Here is a 20,002-nt window from a genome sequence, read left to right on the forward strand (position 1 = left end):
CTCGATTCCACGTACCTTCCACGCTGTGCCCTGTTGTGGGGTTCCTCCGTTCGTCTGGACTTGTTTTTATGTCCCCTTGAGGAGTTTTGTGTGTTTCAGTCAGGAGAGGTTAAGAGCTGCTTCTTACTCTGCCGCCATCTTAACCCGGAACCCTCATTTCTTCATTTTTAAGAATAAGGATGGTAATTCACAGAGTTGTGAAGATCAGATGAGATATATGTAATGTCAATTCGTGTTCCCAGTTTTATTCATAGTTATTTGTGCTAGTTTTACTTTTCTGACTAGGCAATAAGTTGTAAAAGAGAATTCTTTTTATTTATTAATTTATTCATTCATTCATTCGTTTGTTTGTTTATTTATTTATTTATTCATTTTTAAGCCCTTACCTTCCGTCTTAAGAGTCAATACTGTGTATTGGCTCCAAGACAGAAGAGTGGTAAAGGCCAGGCAATGGGGGTCAAGTGACTTGCCCAGGGTCACACAGCTGGGAAGTGTCTGAGGTCAGATTTGAACCTAGGACCTCCCGTCTCTAGGCCTGGTTCTCAACCCACTGAGCTACCCAGCTGCCCCCTAAAAGGGAATTCTTTATCCCTTTCTCTAATTTAACTGGGGACCCGGAGGTCCTTTTCCCATAGAGTTGTGTAAAGATATACCAGCCCACAGTGAAAGGAAGTAGAAACCAGAGGGACAGGAAGTGAGGTAAGAAGGGGTTATAAAAGGCCAGGATGAGGACTCAGAGGGGCTTTTGGACCTTTTTTTGGATTGGGAGGTGGTTGGTCATTGGTAGTTGATTGTTGTGGGTTGGTGATTGGGTGTTAGTGTGGGTTGGTGATTAGTTATTTGTTGGGAGATATATATCATATAATATAACATAACATAACATAATAAATACAATATAATATAAATATATTGATCCTGCCTGGTGAGCTGAGCTGAAAGGTGATCACCTGGACTTTCTCTAAGGGCAGTTATAGATAGTTATAGAGTAGCTAGTTAGGTATTAGACAATTTCTTTATATTTTTTCTTTCCTATATTTTTTTCCTTTACTATATCCATTTTACTATATTCTTTTACTATCTCTATTTTAATGAAACTAAATTGTTAATTGTTAAAAGCTGCTAGAAATTTTCTTTTCTCCTGCTTAAAGGTATAATATTAATTTACAACTCTACTATATTCTCATTAAAACTTAAGTTATTAAAAGTTGTTCTTATTTTGTCAAAATTCCCAATTTAAATCTTACAAAACTACATAGGACAGAAATTCTGTGATTTATTCTTTGTGCCTCCTATAGCACCTAATATAGAATCTTGTGTAGAATAGGCACTCAGTAAATGCTTTTTGGAATGATTGGAGACAAGGCAAAAGATTGTTGTAGTAAATAGACCAAAGGATAACAGATAGTTTGAGAGCTGTCCTAGTCTTCACAAAATATTAAAAAAAAATTAGAGGAAGATCTCCAGCATATTATAATTGTTTTCTTCTTTAAAAGGATACACTTCATCTGGATCAGACTGTTCATGCTGAAGTGGCTTTAATGATTCTTGAAGCTTACCAGAAGTACCTTGCTCAGAAACCATATGCTGGATTACTTTCTGAAAGTATAAAACAGGTATTTATTTTGCCTTTAACAACTTAAATATTGATTATATAAAACTTTGCCTTTTGAGGGTGTGTAAATAGAATTAACTCTAGCCCATTCATAGTCAAACTCTACTTACCCTAGGCATAAAGATGATATCATCCCCACCTCCCATAGTGGAGAGGGGAGATGAGTTACCCACACGTGACAACAAGTAACAAATCAAGAACAAAGGACTGCCCTTTGGGCAGTCCAAATCAGTGTAGAAGCTGCCATTTGTCCACTTGAATTAGAGGTGGACCCACAGGAAGTGATGAAAGACACTTTCTCTTCAAGTATGTTGGTTACTTCCTGTAAGGGGAGTTCCCGCTTTGAACTTGGTGCTGAAGGATCTCTGAGGAGACCTCAGGCAGCTTCTACTCTGAATGGTCACGTGGGTAAGTTAGGCTGACTTCCTAGGCCTACCTTGGCGTTTCCAAACTGCCTTAAGTAGGCTCTGGCCTATCTGATTGCTAGGCCTTGTGGCTTGTAGCCTCATTTATTTAGCCTTTTAGCCTTCTTTCTCGGTCTAGGCCTCTGCAGGCCTAGACTAGCCTCTCCCTCTCTATTTCCCTATCTTTTACCTTCTTAATTGTAAATAAACTACTTTAACCCTATCCTGACTTGGGTCTAATTTAATTATGGAATCAATCTGAATTGTTCATTCCTGGCGGCCACGATTTAAATATATATATATATATATANCCTATCCTGACTTGGGTCTAATTTAATTATGGAATCAATCTGAATTGTTCATTCCTGGCGGCCATGATTTAAATATATATATATATATATATGTATATATATATATATATAAAATACCTAAAATCTCCCTCTTACAAGGGTATTGGAAAAATTAAGTTATATCATGGCATCATCAAGTTTCAGACAATTCATATAGGACTTGGGAACTGAACTGGGGACTTTCAAGTAAAAGCCTTTATACAAGCATTTCACCCTTGGAGAATTGTGCCTGAACATGGCACCTCCTACTCCTCACATGCCCATTATGGTCTCTTACTCAGTTTGGATTATGAAGTACAAGTATCCCTTCTTTATCACAGGATTTAGCGGCATATAGTGCCCCCATTACCTGGAAAATCCACATAAAATTTCCTGCTCCATCTTAAATACCAGAGAAGCATTATGAATTTTTTCTTTTCTTTTTATGGGGTATTTATAGCACCTTATTGTAAAATTTGGGTCAAGTATTTATTTGGTCATAGCCTCTATAGTCTCCAAACTTTTTCCATGTTGTCTACTGGCCTTCGCATGTGTTATCTGTGGCTTCTGCAAAACTTCCCCTAAAATTCCTATTTGATTTCTTATGCTGACTCCTGATATATTGGAACGGTGAGGGGGAATGTTATGATATGGAAGGGATTAGGCAGGTGACCAGAAGTGGTGGTTTGGTTAAGCATTATTTTTTCTTTTGCATATGTAAAGCAAAGACTGAGTACCAGGAGAACATTCCCTTTCTAGCAGATGGATATAATTTGTGTCTAGTGGAATATGAAAGAGATTTAGGGGGTTAACTAAATTTGTTGTGATGATATCTTTTAAAAATTGTTTTAGGTTTCATATTTGGCCAGTATTGTACGTTATGGAGAGACACCTGAGACCTCATTTAACCAATGGGCTTGGAACTTGATTCTGAGGTTAAAACTTCACAAAAATGATTATGGAATGCAACAGAATTGTCCAACGGTTCCTTTCTCGAGCACCGTACCAGATATGAATGAATCACCCACATTTCATCCCCTACTGAAGGCTGTGAAAGCAGGCATGCCCATTGGCTGTTATCTAGCCTTATCCATGACAACTGTGGGCCATAGGTACAGCATAATACTTTTGTCTTAATAATATATGTTTTTCCAAGATGAAGTACCCTAAAAAAAATTGTGGTACCTTGATGGAGTCAGTGTAGGTTCCTAAAGTCTTACAGGTTTAAAATGTTACTAAACACCTTATCTGGGGTGATCAGGCCCAAGCAAAGTGACTTGGGCTATCCAAACTCATGATCTTTGAGGATAAATACTACCTTTCTCATCCTTATATTTGTAGAGGACCTTGTACATTGTACATTCAGTACATCCAGAAAGCTAATTACAATACGTATGATTGTCAAGCAGACTGGAATACTCATGTCCACTGTTCAGAAGATGATTCTGTTGGGAAGCCAGTATAAAATAACAAAGTTTTTAAAATATAAAATCATAATGAAGTACATGCTTTTTATTTTCTTTAAGCGATAGTAGTCTCTCAGTGGATTTTCAAAATCCCCATATTTGCCCATATTTCTTACTTCTGATTTTTATGTAATGGAAAGAGCCCTGAATCTGGAGTCAGAGGATCTGTGTTTGAATTATGGGTTTGCTATTTACTCCTTGTGTGTCATTAGATAATTTATTCTGCCTTTATGGGCCCAAATCTCTAATAAGATGAGGGGATTGAACTGACTTAAGACTTTTTTCAACTCTAAAATGTATGATCTTATTATATTGTGTCTTATTGTGATAGATAGTAAGGAGTCATTATGGATTTTAATGGGAAAAGAGAGTGATAGGATGAGAATAGTCTATATTGAGGCATCCTAGGAAGGGTTCTTCTTTTTCTTTTTTTTTTTTTTTAACTCATACTTTTTTGTCTTAGTATAGCAAAGGCTGGGCAAATGAGGTTAAGTGATTTGTCCAGAGTCGCACAGCTAGGAAGCATATGAGCCCAGATTTGAACTCAGGTTCTTCTGACTCTAGGCCTGGAGTCTGTCTATCTACTTTGCCACTTAGCTGCCTCTTGGAAGACTTCCAATATGCAGGAATCTTATCTAGTTCTCTTGACTTTAAGATTTGCCCTTTTTCTGAAAAAAAAATTTCCTCCATTATCTCATTTAAAGGTGGCCGTTTTATCTTTTTTGCCCTGGTTATCCCAAATACAGATGTACTTTTAGCTACACATAGTAATTCATCTGAATTACAGATTTATTGATAAAATAGATAAAATATAGATAAAACCAATAATAAATAAGAACTTCTGCTTTGGATGAACTCAAATGTGGGATTTCTAGATCACTGATGATATGGCTGATATGAACCTGACACATACTTATTTTTGTAATGTCTTTTAAATAGAGTGGCTATCTGGAGATAGAGACCTCTCATAATGGCCTCTGTCTCTTGCAGGAGATAATTATTCTTTTGAATCTTATCCACCTTACTATTTACTGACTGAAAATTCTCAGTAGCAACAAAGAACAATGTTGAAGAGCTGAAATGTTTTTAGTACAGTAGCTTATCAGAGTCTCAACATTTTATACTTTGAACCATATTGCCTTTTTTTTTTTCCCTCGTCAGCATTGAAAAATTTTGTGCAGAAGGTATTCCATTGTTGGGAATTCTGGTCCAGTCTAGGCATCTGCGAACAGTAGTTCATGTTCTGGATAAGATTTTGCCCATGTTTTACCCTTGCCAATATTACCTTTTGAAGAATGAACTGTAAGTATAGCCTGTGCTGGGGGGATTATTCATTTGTAATATGGGTATTATATTTTATTTTTTTCCAGGAAACTGTAGGGTATAATGTTTTAGCAATTATTTTTCCTGTGTGGAGCAAAACATACTGCTTTTTTTTTTTTGTTTTGTATTTAGGTTTATAAGCAGTTTATTTGCTAAGGGCTTTTGTTTAATTTTTTTGTAATAGGTTCAAAAAATAACTCCTGATTGCCCAAAGCTTGGCATTAGGAAGAACAACTTTATATTTAGAGAGAAGAGCTGCTGATAGCAGTTAGCAAAGGAGTTGTGAGAATAGCAACAAGGAACTTGTTTACATTTATCTTAAATATCTTCAATTCATTGAGGAACATATGAGGGAAGCAGATTAGTGTGACTCTTGCCTGTTGATGCAGGGAATATGTGAAAAATCTACAACGTAATGATAGAACAACATAATTGCAAAATAATACTAATGTGCGATTCCTTAGTATAGAGGAAATGCAAAGCAGGGAGAACAAGTTAGGGTGGGCCTGAGAATGGGAGTAAGGCAGCATCATGGAAGAAGTGGGGCTTGTACTGTTAATGGAAAATACATGGGGGTCTGTATTGGTGGTGAAAATGGAGGCAGAGGTAGAAAGGAATAAGATATGTTTAAGGGATACTAAAGAATCCAGCAGTTTAGCTAGAGCAAGGGCTGGGTAAAAATCAGTTAAAGATAAGTTTGGGTAATGGATTAGGGACAGTTGAGGGAGGGTCTTAATTGGAAATTATAGAGATTAGGCAGTACAACATAACTGTGGATGTAAAAATAGGCATTTTCTTTAGATATTTTTGTGAGGTTTTGCCAAAAATGTTTCTTCTTGTAAAATCTTGGACCCCCCCCCCCCCAATAAAATTACATTTTGTCCATTTGGATCAGAAATTTGTTAGGGAATAGGATTTCCACTTTGGGGGTGGGGATTAGCTAATTTTCAAGCAAACTATTTCCGCTCATACTCAGCAAACTGTATGCTTTCTTTTGCATTAGCTTGTGTATGTTTACATTTAGGAGGGGGCTATTGAAAATGTTCATTGTTAGCTCCTTTTGCTTTTTGTTTGAAAGCTTTCTTAAAAAGAAATTGACTTAAGTCCTTACTATCAAGTTTACTTGAAAAACCTAAATTTGTGAATAACCTCATGGTATTCTTATTTGTGCAAGCCAATCCAAAGGAATTTTGTTTACAGTTCTTAATTTTGCCTTCCTTCTTATCCTTTTCTTCTCCATGTGGTTTTATTCTGATTAGACTCTTAAGAACAAGAATTAGTTCAATTCTCTTCCACTTCCTTCTGATTTTCCAGCTGTTAATTATTAAAACTTCTTTGAATGTCTGTTGTATTTTTCCATTTAATATGTAGGTTTTTATCATACCTCCATCTATTTTTGCACTTGGATAGTGGTATTCCTCAAGGAATGACCCAACAAGTCACCCACAAAGTGGCCCAGCACTTGACAGGAACCAATTATGGAGAAAATGTGAAGCTTCTCAGCAGCATGATACAGGTTAGGAAATGGATCTAGTCTTGCCATTGGGCATCATTGTCTTCAGACATATGTTTGTCCTTTGATCCAATCCTAGAAGCTCTACTTTAACTACATTTAATATATAGTTAAGCACTATTGTAGCTTAGATGATTGATACTGTGGATATTGGTATACCTCAGTAGTATACCAACCATTTCAGGCTCAGTAGTGGAGGTAGGGGATGTTTTTATTGGTGCTTTTAGGAATGCTAAGAAAGGGGGGAGGTGGGATGATAGTTATTTATGTTCAGATTGATTAGAACCTTTTCCCTACAGGCCCACATTTCTGTAAGCACTAAACCCAATGAAGTAGGGCCTGTTGCTGTTTTAGAATTCTGGGTCCAGGCCCTCATAAGCCAGCAACTTTGGTACCGGGAACAGCCCATTCTTTTCTTGATGGACCACTTATGCAAAGCAGCTTTTCAGTATGTACAAGAGGATTGTGTACAGAAACTACTTTACCAACAGCACAAGGTAAAAAACAGTTATAATATTTGTTTTCTATGATTGTTGGGTACATTTCAGGCTTGTACATAAGTTAAGTCCCTTGTCCTATAAATGTTTCTACCATCCCCAGCTCTCCTTCGTGTTCATCTTCTACTAATTGCTCTAATGCATCCATTAGATTGAAAAAACACAGATTTAGTATCTACAGCCAAAAAACTTTATATAGGAAAAGTAGAACTCATTAAATTTCTCTCAGGGACAAGTCCTTGATACCTTCAAGTCCCAGGACATGTACTTTTAAAAAATTTTTTTAATTTTAAATTTTTAAATTTTTATTTTTTAGAAAAAATTTCCATAGTTACATGATTCATGTTTTTACTTTCCCCTTTCCCCCCCTTTACATCCCCCCCTCCCCCAGCCAATGACATTTCCCCTGGTTTTAACATGTGTCATCAATCAAGACTTATTTACATATTATTGATAGTTGCATTGGTGTGGTTGTTTTGAGTCCACATCCTCAATCATGTCCACCCCAACCCATGCGTTCAAGCATTTCTTTTTCTTATATGTTTCCTCTCCTGCAGTCCTTCCTCTGAATGTGGGTAGCATCTTTACCATAAATCCCTCAGAATAGCCAGGACAAGTACTTTTTCATAGTCGCTTTAGAGCTTAATTATCATGTTAAGGAGAGGTTGTAGTTGAAGTTCTTAAAAGTCTTTACTTTTGTTTTCTCAACTTTTTAATTTTTTTATTCTGTTGGGGCAGAATGCTTTAGGTTATCACTGTGACCGGAGCTTGCTCTCTTCCTTGATGAGCTGGATTGTGGCTGGCAATGTGACTCCATCTTTTATTGAGGGAGCCGCTGCTCCCACTCAGGTAGGAAATCTGTCTAATAGGAGCTCCTAGACTGACCTACACAAAATAGTCAATACCTCTTTTAAAAATTAAACATCTGGGAGCAGCTGGGTGTTTCAGTGGAGAGCCAGGCCTAGAGACAGGAGATCCTGGGTTCAAATCTGGCCTCAGCCACTTCCTAGCTGTGTGACCCTGGGCAAGTCACTTAACCCCGTTGCTTACCCTTTATCGTTCTTCTGCCTTGGAACCAATACATAATATTGGTTCCAAGGCAGAAGGTAAGGGTTTAAAAAAAATTAAATATCCCTAGAAAAAAGAGCTTGGCCTTTTACTTTATCACATACTCCGGTACCATTTCAGTTAATGGGATAATTATGAAAAGCTATAGTGGCTTGTAGAGTATTTCATAATGTATTAAGTAGCAGATTAAAGCCAGCTAAATTCATCTTTTACAACCTGAGGAAGTCTTGGTCAGAAATGATACCTAGAATTTATTAATCTAACTCTGTTTACTTAATAGACCTCGTAGGGGCTGCTAGGTGACATAGTGGATAGAGTGCCAGGCCTGGAATCAGGAGGATCTGGGTTCAAATCTGATCTCAAGACACTTCCTGACTGTGTGACCCTGGGCAAGTCACCTAATCTCAATTGCCTAGCCCTTGCCTTTGTCTTAGAATTGATATTTAGACAGAAAGTAAGATTAAAGAAAAGTCTTTATAGTCAGTTTTTAATTCCTTCTTAATACAGAAAGGATTTTCATGGAAGTCTAAAGTAATTTAAGTGAATTCAGTTCTTCACAAACTGATTTTAAGTCCTCAAGAAGGATGAGGTTTTAATTTTCACTATTCCTCTTTACAAAATAGGCAACTATATGAAGAAACTCCTACCACAGCAAGTCAGCTCTTCCTTTGTAGCTTCATGTCTTACAGAGTTGCCTAGAACATTAGGAAATAAAGATATCTGGCCATGGTCATGCAGCTGTATGTATCAGGAAGGGGTCTTGAACCTAGGCGTTTCTGGCTTCAAGCACAGATCTTTAGTCAGTATGCCATGTTGTCTCTATTTCTCATTCTTTATGGAAAGTCATGTCAGGGTAATATAGAGTCCTTAAGGATAACAGATTTATTTCTGTAACATATTTGTATTTCATTTTGATCTTCTCCTCACCCAGTCTCTTTCCTTTGAATATGTTCCTGCTGTTTTTTTGTAAGATGTTTGCTTCTGCTTTTGGAATTCTGCCCATAAGCCAAAAAATTGTCACATGGCAGAGTGGTTGAAGGGGAAGAATGCTAGTTTTGGGGTTAGAATGATTAGATTTAAATCCTTCCCATTACACTTAATAGCTCTGTGATCCTGGATAAGTCATTGAATTTCTTATAGCATCTGTTTTCTCCTATGTAAGAAAAGGATAACATACTTCCTGTATGTAATAGCTACTGTAACATAGGATTATTTCAGGGCTTCAGTGTTGTAAGGTATATGAAGCTCTTTTTAAACTCAAAAACAATCTATAATGTCACTATTGTTAGGATTTCTAAAGGATTATTGATATAGGATTATTGCATTTGCAAAGAAATCTTATGTGAATCTTTAGGGAGATTAGAGTAATACATTGCAGTGACTAGTTCTTAGCATTATGCCATCCACATGGTTTTTAATCTCTAAATCTATAATTTTAATGATTTACATTTTATTAATTTGTGGTGTGATTGAATCAATAACTTCATTACGTATTCAATTTTTTTCTATCACATGATAATACTTAGTTGAAAGTCTAACAGTGTTTAGTGAGACCTAATTTTTTTTCCATATAGGGCAGTTAGTGTGCCTTATGGGAATATTTGTGGTCCAGAAAAGTATGAATAAATGAAAGCAAAAATACTCAACCATCCCTTATATACCATAATGCACTAAAAATAGGAACTGATGTAGACAACACAAGCAGAAGATATAGACCTAAATTGAGACTTTATTAATGACTTCCTAATCATGAATAGATCAAAGAAAAAATAATGAAAATAATAGCTTTGCAAAAGAGAATGATTCTAGAGTTTTTGTGATGCAACTAAAGTCATCTGCAGAGGAAAAATTGTATCTTGAAAATGAAATATTAATAAAATGGAAAAAGAGAGGACTTGGGGTATACAATAAAAAATCTAGATTATCATCAAATAAACTCAAAATTAGCATAAAAGAAACTTTCAGAAATTAGCAGAAATGGATTAAATGGGAAAAGAAAAGACGATAGAAAGGTAAGCAAAATTAAAACCAAGTTTTTTGAAAAGACAACCAAAATTGATAAAATTTTAGCCAAGTTGATCAAAATGAAGAGAGAGGAAAATCAGCTCACTGAAATGAGAAATGAACAAAATTAAGAATATTTATAGCTTCCTCTATCATTCTTCTACTCAATTAACAAACTTTTCTTTTTTCTTTTCTTGTACTTACTATCTGTCTTAGCAATGATACTAAGTATTGATTCTAAGGCAGAAGAGTGATTAAGGGCTAGGCAATTGAAGCTAAGTGACTTACCCAAGGCCACATATCTATGAAGTATCTGAGGCTAGATTTGAACCTAGATCCTCCCAACTCCAAGCCTGGTGCTCTACCCATTCTGCTACCTACCTGTCCCAATTAACAATCTTTTATTAAATGCAATACATGTACTCCAGGATTTGCTGATGAAAGCTTTGTCCATATTGATGGAGATAATTTCATACACAAATGAAATCTTAAGTCTTTACCAAAATAAATAAATAAAAATAGTTTATAAAAATACTTTCTCTGATGGTGAATGAAAGGCTAGGCAAAAAATAAAATTGCTTGAAAGTTACCTGATTCTAGTGATTTTAAAGGTTGTTTGGAAAACTCCCCAAATCTTTTTTTTTTTTTAACATTTTTTCATTTATTTTTTTATTTCATTATTCTGTTAAATACAGAATAAAATAACAAGTTTTTGTTAAGCACCTATTATGGGCCAAAAATCAGGTAGAGGGATTACAAAGACATAAATGAAAATCTCTGACTTTGCAGGGCTTATATCCTACAATTTTACACATCACATATATAGGTAATCATAGTATATGTAATAAACCCAAAGTAATTTCCAGGTTAGAGGTACTAGCATTAGGAATAATAGGAAAAGCCTTTTGTGAGAAATGGCATTTGAGGTGAGCTATGAAAAAAATTAGAGATTTAAGTGGCAAAGGTGAATGGGGCTAAGGCACTTAGATGGGAGATGCTCTGTTAATGTGTGAGTAAGGGTAAAAAAAGACTAATTTAGCTTTGTTTAGAGGTAAAAGAAGGGGAAGTATGTCATAAAAAGGCCAGAAAGGAAGTTGAGGCCAATGGTGAAGACTGTAATACTCAGAAGTACTGGTTATTTAAAATGTTCAGGCTTTAAAAAAAATAAACTATATGTATATTTAGAGATTTGTCTACGCAAGATGACATTTGTTCTTGTTTAGAGCAAGTAGGTTGTAAAGCAGTGGTATTTTCAATTAGGAGGAAAATAAATTCTCAAGGTCTTTTAGTTTTAGCACAAGATTCCACTCTTTTTCTATGTGAAAAAACCCTCTGGTCACTCTGGTTTGTTTTACTGAGGGGCAGCATGGCATATTGGAAATTGGCCTGGGTTTGTAACAACAACAACAACAATAATAATAGTAAAGATGATGATGACTGTGTTTCAAGTCCTGATGCTGCTACTTATTTTGAGTCACTGAGCTTCTCCAAGTTCCATTATGTTTGTGTAAAATATGGATGATAATATTTGTAATGTGTCTACCATTACAGAGTTTTTGTGAAACAAGGACTTTTATTATTCATATCATACTGTATGTGTGTGTTTCTGTTGTTATGATAATAATTAAATCTCCTTGATTATGTTTTGTATTTTTCCTTACCTGGAATGCCCTCTCCATCCCCTCTACATATTGTTATACTAGCCTTTAAGCAGGGGGCCACCAAATTCCATCCATAAAGCTCCTGACCCCTCTTTCTAGATTTCTGTCTTCTACCCCATCTCCTTAGTACATTTAGAAAGAAATCTTTTGCTGATCTTTCTATTGTCACTTTGTTTCTGTTACTGTTCTTGCCCTTTGAATTTATTAACTTCCTTTTCATTTCTGTTGTTTGGGGAGAAAAATAATCTCTTCAATTTTGGTTTTCTTTCTGAAAATGTTTCAAATTCTTCTTTATTATTGAATGTCTGCCTTTTGTATTGCACTCATTTCCATTGGTTTTTGGTTGCTCTATTCCCTCTTCCTTTTTCTAGTGGGTGTGAAATAGTATTATTAAAATGTCTTTTTTTAAAGAGATTTTTCCTGATAGTTTGAACAAATTTTTTTTTCTCAATTGAATTGTTAAATTTAACCATTATATGTCTTGAAGTTTGCAGCCTTTTTTTTTCTTTTTCTGGAGGCCATCTGTAAATTCTTTCAATTAGAATTTTATTTTATATTTTAGAACTTCTGAATTGCTATCTCCTTTTATTTCTTTTATTTTGGTATTAATATTTTTTGTCCTGTTGTGCTTTTCTGGGAGACTTTTGATCCTTAGGTTCTCTTCTAATTTCTAAATTGGCTTCTATTCTAAATTATCCTTCATCCCTATGTGTTTACATTCCCAATCCATTCTTTCTTTTGTTTCTTTGAGGAGGCTGGTCATTGCAGATGCCATGTTTTTCTATCATATTACTTATTTTTACTTTATAGGACATAAATTCTACTTTCGTAATTCCCAATTCTCTTTTAAACCACACAGGAGTAGTATATTAAGGTTCTTTGTTCTCAAATTCCATTGGGCCCTTTGTGTCATTAAAAGTTGGATCCTTTTCCTTTGTTTTGCAATATTTATTCATAGATACCAGAACTCCTCCTTTATTAGGACTGGAGGGCATATTTCTTTAGGTTGTTACTATCAATTTATCTTTTTATATGCAAAGTCTTTGAGTTTTCTTCCTGAAATCTTTTATACTTCAGTCTTTTTCCCCCCAATATTTTTCTTATCACTCATTTCCTGACTCCTTCCCCTTTTGGTTGTGGTTTCCTTGGTAGCTGAATTTCAAAGCATCTCAGCTTCTTCTCACACTATGTAATTCACATTTCACCTGCTAAAGTTGTTGCCCCTACTGACTTTTTGGTGGTCAGAAACAGCACCAGTTTAATATTGTTTTCTTTCACTTCTGCTTGGTGAAGTGTTGTATCATCTCCCTTCCCCCTAGCATGTTGTCCAGTCTTAGTAACCTGCCCCATTCTGTTACTCAATTCTTTGGCCTGGCATCACAAACCAATTTGTTTTCATTGGTACTAGTATTTCAGCCCTTTGTGATTTTTGGTGCTTTTGGGTTGAAGGTATTTGCTTCTGCAAGACTCTAGTCAAATTGGCTGTTGATGCCTGAAAAAATTTCCGCAGCTTAAAGCTGGGGTCTCAGTGGCATTGGAAAGAGGGCAGATTGGGGAACAGGGATGTAAGTGAGTTTTGTTGTAAGCCTCTATTGTGTCCTTGGATCTGCTAGTGCAACTTTGTTACTCATAACATGGGAGGTGGGAGAGGGGTCCTCAATGAGGCCAGGGTTAGTGAGCATAAGGGTTTTTTTTTTTTTAACCTTTTGGATTTTAGCTCTTCTAGACCATGGAGATAGCTGAAGTTGCTTTGTCTTTGGCATATAATTTTTGTTTTGGAAAGGTTTGAGAGGTCATGGGGTTCAGAAAAACTTTCTAATCTGCCATCTTGTTATTCACATGACCAGAAATCATGTCTCATATTTTAATTTAATTCTTCACTTTTTATTTATGTCTTCTTTTTCTAACGCAAGCTCATTGAATTTGGAGATTCAAAAAGTGTTAACTGTTTACACCATTCACCTTGAATAAATATTTTTTGATTTGAGTAGAAAAGAATAAAGAAACTGTGCTGCATGATTAGCATAAATTAATAGAATGCTCTTGGGTTACATATTTACAACATAGTCACTTATTCAGAAAAAAAGTGATCATTTTCATTGCTTCTTATTTACTGTGATTGCAGGTTTGGTTTGCTTGGATTGTCCTGAACATGGAGTCTATCTTTGAAGAAGATTCTCAACTTCGTAGAGTTGTTGAAGGGGAGCTGGTTATTAATTCTACTTTTACTCCTGAGCAAGCTCTTAAGGTGCAGAAAGCAATCATTTCAGGTGTTTGAAATGGAGGTTGATTGAGCTCTTGATGGGGATGGATGATTCTTTAGTTTTTGTAACTTAAAAGGAATAAATGTTTGGAAAACAAAACAATAGCATGGATTACTAAAAAGCTTTTAGGTGTCACTTATGCTGTTCCTTTTCAAGGTTTATTTAAAAGTGGAAGCCATAATGTAATTGTTTTGGGACAGTGTTTTGGTTACATGCTTGAAATGGGTACCACTGGTTTCATGACTTATTTTTTAATTTTTTAATTTTTTATTTATTTTATTTAAATATTTTGTTTTTTTAGAAAAATTTTCCATAGTTACATGATTCATGGTTTTACTTTCCCCTTCACCACCTCTTCACCTCCCCCCATATCCAATGTGCATCTCCACTGGTTTTAACACATGTGATCAATCAAGACTTATTTACATATTATGATAGTTGCCTTGGTGTGGTCGTTTCGAGTCTACATCCTCAATCATGTCCATCTCAACCCATGCGTTGAAGCAGTTGCTTTTCTTCTATGTTTCTACTCCTGCAGTCCTTCCTCTGAATGTGGGTAGCGTTCTTTTCCGGTTTCATGATTTAGATGGGTCAATAAGCTATGACCCATAGTACCTGTGACCTAAGAATGGTTTTTGCTTTCTTAAATAAATTTTTATTGCATTTGAAATTGTTAAAACCATTCTTAGCTTGTGGGCTATACAAAAATAGTCTATTTTACAAAAAAGAGTAGCGGGCCAGATTCAAGAACTAGCCAATTTCTTGAATATTAAAGATTTTTGGCAAGTAGGTTTTACTTTTTTTATGTAGTGTACCCAGTCTTTTGATGTACTTTTTTTTTTTAAACTTTACCCTCTGTCTTAGAATAAATAATGTGTATTGGTTCTAAGGCAAAAGAGTGGTAAGGGCTAGGCAATGGGGTTTAAGCGACTTGCCCAGGGTCACATAGCTGGGAAGTGTCTGAGGCCAGATTTGAATGTAGGACCTCCCGTCTCTAGGCCTGGCTCTCAATCCACTAAGCCACTCAGCTACCCCTTTTGAGGTGCTTCTAATTTTTGAAAATATCTTCATAACTTCTATATTCTAAAGATTGGTCATGATTTGACAGTGAAACTTACTATGTCATCTACTCCTCTTTAGTAGAAAAGTCCGTAATTGTTAGATTTTAAAAAATACTTTGAAATCCCTAGATCTGGAGAAGACATAAAGTGGAGGTTTATGTGTGCGCATAGTTTATGTGTTTGTATAGTATGTAAATTTATTTTAATATAAAAATATTTTGTTGTTTGTCAAACTCAGTTGAAAATAAGATGCTCAACCATTCTATTTGCATATTTTGTAGGAATTTAGCATTGTGTCCTAATGTAGTGTTTGTCGACTGACCAAATCGAATCTATAAGTTGTTGAAAATAAACTTTTTGCTGTTCTTAGAAAGCCCAAGCACAGTTGAAGCTGCCTATTGTACCTTCACTTCAGAGACTACTGATTTATCGTTGGGCTCATCAGGCTTTGGTTACACCTTCTGATCATCCTCTTTTGCCACTTATTTGGCAGAAATTCTTTCTCCTTTATCTTTACCGACCGGGACCTCAGTATGGGTAAGATGCTTGCTACCTAGAATAAATTTCTGTGAATACTCTCCCACATTGTGTTCTTATATGTGAATTAGAGCCATTATTTGATTTTTACTTTTCACCTTAATTATATTTTTTTCTCTGTTAAATATTACTTATCTGTATTCTTTTTCCAATTTATGATCCTCTTTGACCAATTGCTGATGGGATCATTCTAACTCATGAGTTCCTTGTGCCTAACCTACGGCAGTACCTTCTGAGCTCATATTGGACACTGTTGTGAGGAGGATTATTTAGTTATTAGTTAGGAGACCTAACAGGAAGGGCTGGAGAATTCCACATGGAATGGGGAAGCAGAAAATGGCTGGCTCTCTCTCTGAGACAGACTCCAGGGTGGTTGGGACATGTTGCAACTGACCCTAGGAGACCTCAGATTTCCGGAGATCCTTTAGGAAGACTGACATCTACTTGTGGGAGATTTTGGTAGAGACTATTAATCCCAACCTGAGTTGCAGGTTAACTTGGTCTGGGTTAGCTCCCAGAATCTACCCACCTGAAAGAGCACTGCTAGTGGTCCTGGAGGAGCTGATACATCACTGGAGTGAGTCTGGACTCTGCTGTGAGGATTCCCACTTCAGTCCTGCTATTCTCTGGGCCCTGTCTGGCTTAAGTCTTAGTTGAGTGTAGAAAAGTCTCTCCCCTGACTCTGTGGTTTGCCCTTAGTCTGAAAGTGTAGAAACCCCTATTCCCATCCTTTACCATAGTTTCCTTAATTAAAATTGTTATAAACTCTTTCCATTTGCCTGCCAGTTTTCATAGGCCCCTCTAGATGGTGCAGGGTGACAGGGCCTAACTGCCACTTCTGTTAACAGATAATCTCCTTAGCAGTTAAACCCAATCTCCTACCTTGTTTGGTTCAGCTTTCTGTCATTCCTGTCTTCCTCACACTCCACTGAGCCCACAAATAATATTTTAGTTTAACTCTCCTGGTTTTCCCCATAATAACACACACTATATACATTGACCCCAACATCGTGTTGTCATTTTGGTTCTCTTCGAGTATGAAGGATAACAACCAATTAACCTTATAAATTTTGAATGCTAAAGATAGAAAGTTTAAACTGAGTTAGTTATCCAGATGTCTCCTGAATCTGAAATTAGTAACATGGAGTCTGTGAATTTTGTTTTTTAATAAAATATTTAATAACTTTCAATATAATTGATTTCCTTTGTAATTCTTTCTTATATGTATATTAAAACATTTTTCTCAGATGGGGTCCATAGGATTTACTGGCTTAACCAAGGTACCCATGATACAAAAGTTGTTAAGAACTTTTCAAGCTCTATTTGTTTATTATTTATTAATCATGTACCCTTTAGTTTAAAAAGAATGAATACTGATTTCCCTCCCTCATGTATGCATATTTACTTATTTCTAAATTACACATTATATATAAACATATGCATGTGTGTATTATTTCACTAAATTTTTTCATGTGAGTAAAATTTTCTCTTGAGTTTCAAAGAAAATAATAAATAGGGAAATTGATTAACTATTTCTGTGGCTCTTTGGCAGATTGTAGCAGCAGAGATGGCTTTCTGTCGGTAGTCTTATGTCAGTTTATATGTGTATGTTTTTGTTTAGGAGGTGGTGGATTTAGTAGAAGTGGTGCCAGTACTCTAGAATAACACTCTCTTCATATCCCTAAAATATTAGCAACATTGATGACTAACATATATTGAAAGGTAGTGATGGTATGGAGTTAGCAGCTTCACCTCCGTGTCTCACTCCAGATAGCTCACAGACTTTTTCATTTTATACAAAACAAGTCCCATCTCTAATATATGTTAGGAATATTCAGATTACTTAGTTCCTATAGATTCTAGAAGGATATTAAAATTTTTTAGTTCTTGTGGATTTTAGGGGAGTGATTGACTGAATGGAATGGCGAAAATGGACTGTGAAGACATATCCTTATTCGTTTAAAATTCAGAAATCTGTTAGTTATTGGAACTGGTCTATAAAAAATTTCTTAGACTAAAATGAAGATGATCATAATTTTGGAAATAAAGAGATCAATTTTCAGTAGTCTAGGGAAAAATAGTAAGGCAAAATATGAATTTGCAATAAATTATGTAAGTTAGTAAGAACAAACAGTCCATGTATCTTAAGGAGTTTTTTGTCTTTGGTCTGACCATTGCCAAGGGGAATGGCTTTGAGATATATTCTTTTTGTTAGAGACCATGGAGACTGTGCTTTAACAAGTTAGTTTTTTGGAAGTTTCTAATACAATTTTTATTTTTTGATAAGAAATTTTCAGTTTAGAACAGTGATTCCCAAAGTGGGCGCTACCGCCCCCTTGTGGGTGCTGCAGCGATCCAGGGGCATGGTGATGGCCACAGGTTCATTTATCTTTCCTATTAATTGCTATTAAAATAAAAAAAAATTAATTTCCAGGGGGCTAAGTAATATTTTTTCTGGAAAGGGGGCAGTAGGCCAAGAAAGTTTGGGAACCACTGGTTTAGAATAAGAAATGTCATCTTACTCTACTAGGATAGGATAGCATTTATAAAATTTTAAAGATCTAAAATAATATATATATCCTGTCAATCCACTACCTTCTGGATGTCTGTCCCGAAGGACCAGAGTTGAACTGAATGAAAAAGAGACAACAAGAACCAGAGAAAGGGGCATAGGCATTAATATTTCTTATATTCTCAGCATGCAGAACTACTCTCCTAAGAAAAGGAGCCCACCAGAGCTAACTTTTATTGCTTCAAAAACTACTATAGCTCAGGGGGAAGGATGTGACAGTAAATTCTTAGAATGGGGTTGGGGTCTTGGAAACAGGCAGATAATAGTTGTTTTACTTAGAAAATCTCTGAAGTTTCTCCTGGTCAAGGTAATGATTGCTTTATTTTGGAAAGTTCCTAAGTTTGCTCCCAGTCTAAGTTCAGTTGGGACAGTCTGGTCAAGATTCAGTTAGTGGAGTTCTCAAACTTAGCTTCAGTCTGCAAAACATTGTTGTTGTGTATCAAAAACCCTTGGAAAAAATGATGGCTTGAGCGAATCCAATTAATTATTATAGTCAGTATTCCTTTCATTTTTATAATCCTTACACAGTTGTGCCTTGTATCTGCTAATTTAGTATCCATTGCTTCAGTTACCCATTAGCCACAGGGAGAAAAATAAAAAAATTAGGAAAATGAGAACATCCAGAAAATTAAAAAAAAAATGGTTCATGAGTTTCAGACTGCCCACAAAGCAAGTACAAGCTGTAGCATAGTGAACAATCTGCCAGCCTGCTATATATCATCTCCCTTTGACCCTATACCCATGCTTCCATGTGAAACTTTCCTCCAGCAGTTTGCCTCTAGTGTTCACTCTCCTCAGTGCATTTGTTGAAGAAAGCCCCTAACCACTGTAATGATGGAGCCAAAGCATGAGTAGTGGTGCTGAGAGTGCAGTTGTGCCTCTGTTTCTGCTGATTTGATTACCCAAAGTTAAACAGCAGGTGTTTGTTTATAGTCACAGTTTCAGCCTTCCACTGTAGGTATTGGATCAAATATCCCCTAACTGTGTATACTTTGTGAATATGGGTATAGAACTCCAGAGGCCAGATATTATAGCATATACAATGGCAGAGGCCAAGCTTCACTGACCCTACCCCAGGAGGATTTGGTATGAAGATGATGATAGTACTTTGTAGTATTTATACTTTTGAAAAATAATGTCTGTCATCTTATTCGTGCCTAATGATAACTCAGTAAGGTAAATAGACAGGTTTTTGTATAGCCACGTTTGTTAAAATACTTGTTAATTTGTAGACCACAGCAGGGCATTTCAGTTTTGCTGCATGTACCTTTCTCTAGGGCAGCTCTAATGATCACACACCATTTGATTTTAAGTAGAATGAGTTGTTAAATAGCTTAGAGAACCCTCTTTCCATTTTTTTTCAAGATTGCCTGTAGATGGTTGTATTGGAAGACGATTTTTTCAAAGTCCAGCCCACATTAATCTATTGAAAGAAATGAAGAAACGTCTGGTTGAAGTGGCCGACTTCCATCATGCTGCCAGTAAAGCCCTCCGAGTTCCAGCAGATGGCAGTGAAGGGCCAGGTGAAAACAATGCCTGCCCTGCTGGCTATCTGACTTCCCCAGAGCTGCATACAGAACTTGTGAGGTAAAGCAGTCGGCTCCATAAGAGCATGTTTTCTTTCATTAAGGGGGTTAGATATAGCATCTTTTGGCTATTGCAATGTAGGGTGTTACTGTTTTATTCCTGAC

At 36.0% G+C, this 20,002-nt stretch overlaps 1 protein-coding gene across 1 annotated transcript in view; it reads left to right on the forward strand.

The window, feature by feature from the left end:
• Positions 1–20,002, forward strand: part of EPG5 (ectopic P-granules autophagy protein 5 homolog) — a 187,137-nt gene that overhangs the window by 58,344 nt on the left and 108,791 nt on the right. The window contains exons 15-23 of the mRNA XM_044681656.1: positions 1,494–1,613; positions 3,198–3,457; positions 4,973–5,113; positions 6,506–6,650; positions 6,947–7,144; positions 7,883–7,993; positions 14,003–14,125; positions 15,573–15,739; positions 19,677–19,898. Coding sequence (XP_044537591.1) covers positions 1,494–1,613; positions 3,198–3,457; positions 4,973–5,113; positions 6,506–6,650; positions 6,947–7,144; positions 7,883–7,993; positions 14,003–14,125; positions 15,573–15,739; positions 19,677–19,898 — 1,487 coding nt within the window. The remainder of the gene's footprint in view (positions 1–1,493; positions 1,614–3,197; positions 3,458–4,972; positions 5,114–6,505; positions 6,651–6,946; positions 7,145–7,882; positions 7,994–14,002; positions 14,126–15,572; positions 15,740–19,676; positions 19,899–20,002) is intronic.

The sequence above is a fragment of the Gracilinanus agilis genome, chromosome 1 (assembly GCF_016433145.1).
Source record: "Gracilinanus agilis isolate LMUSP501 chromosome 1, AgileGrace, whole genome shotgun sequence".
Taxonomy (NCBI): domain Eukaryota; kingdom Metazoa; phylum Chordata; class Mammalia; order Didelphimorphia; family Didelphidae; genus Gracilinanus; species Gracilinanus agilis.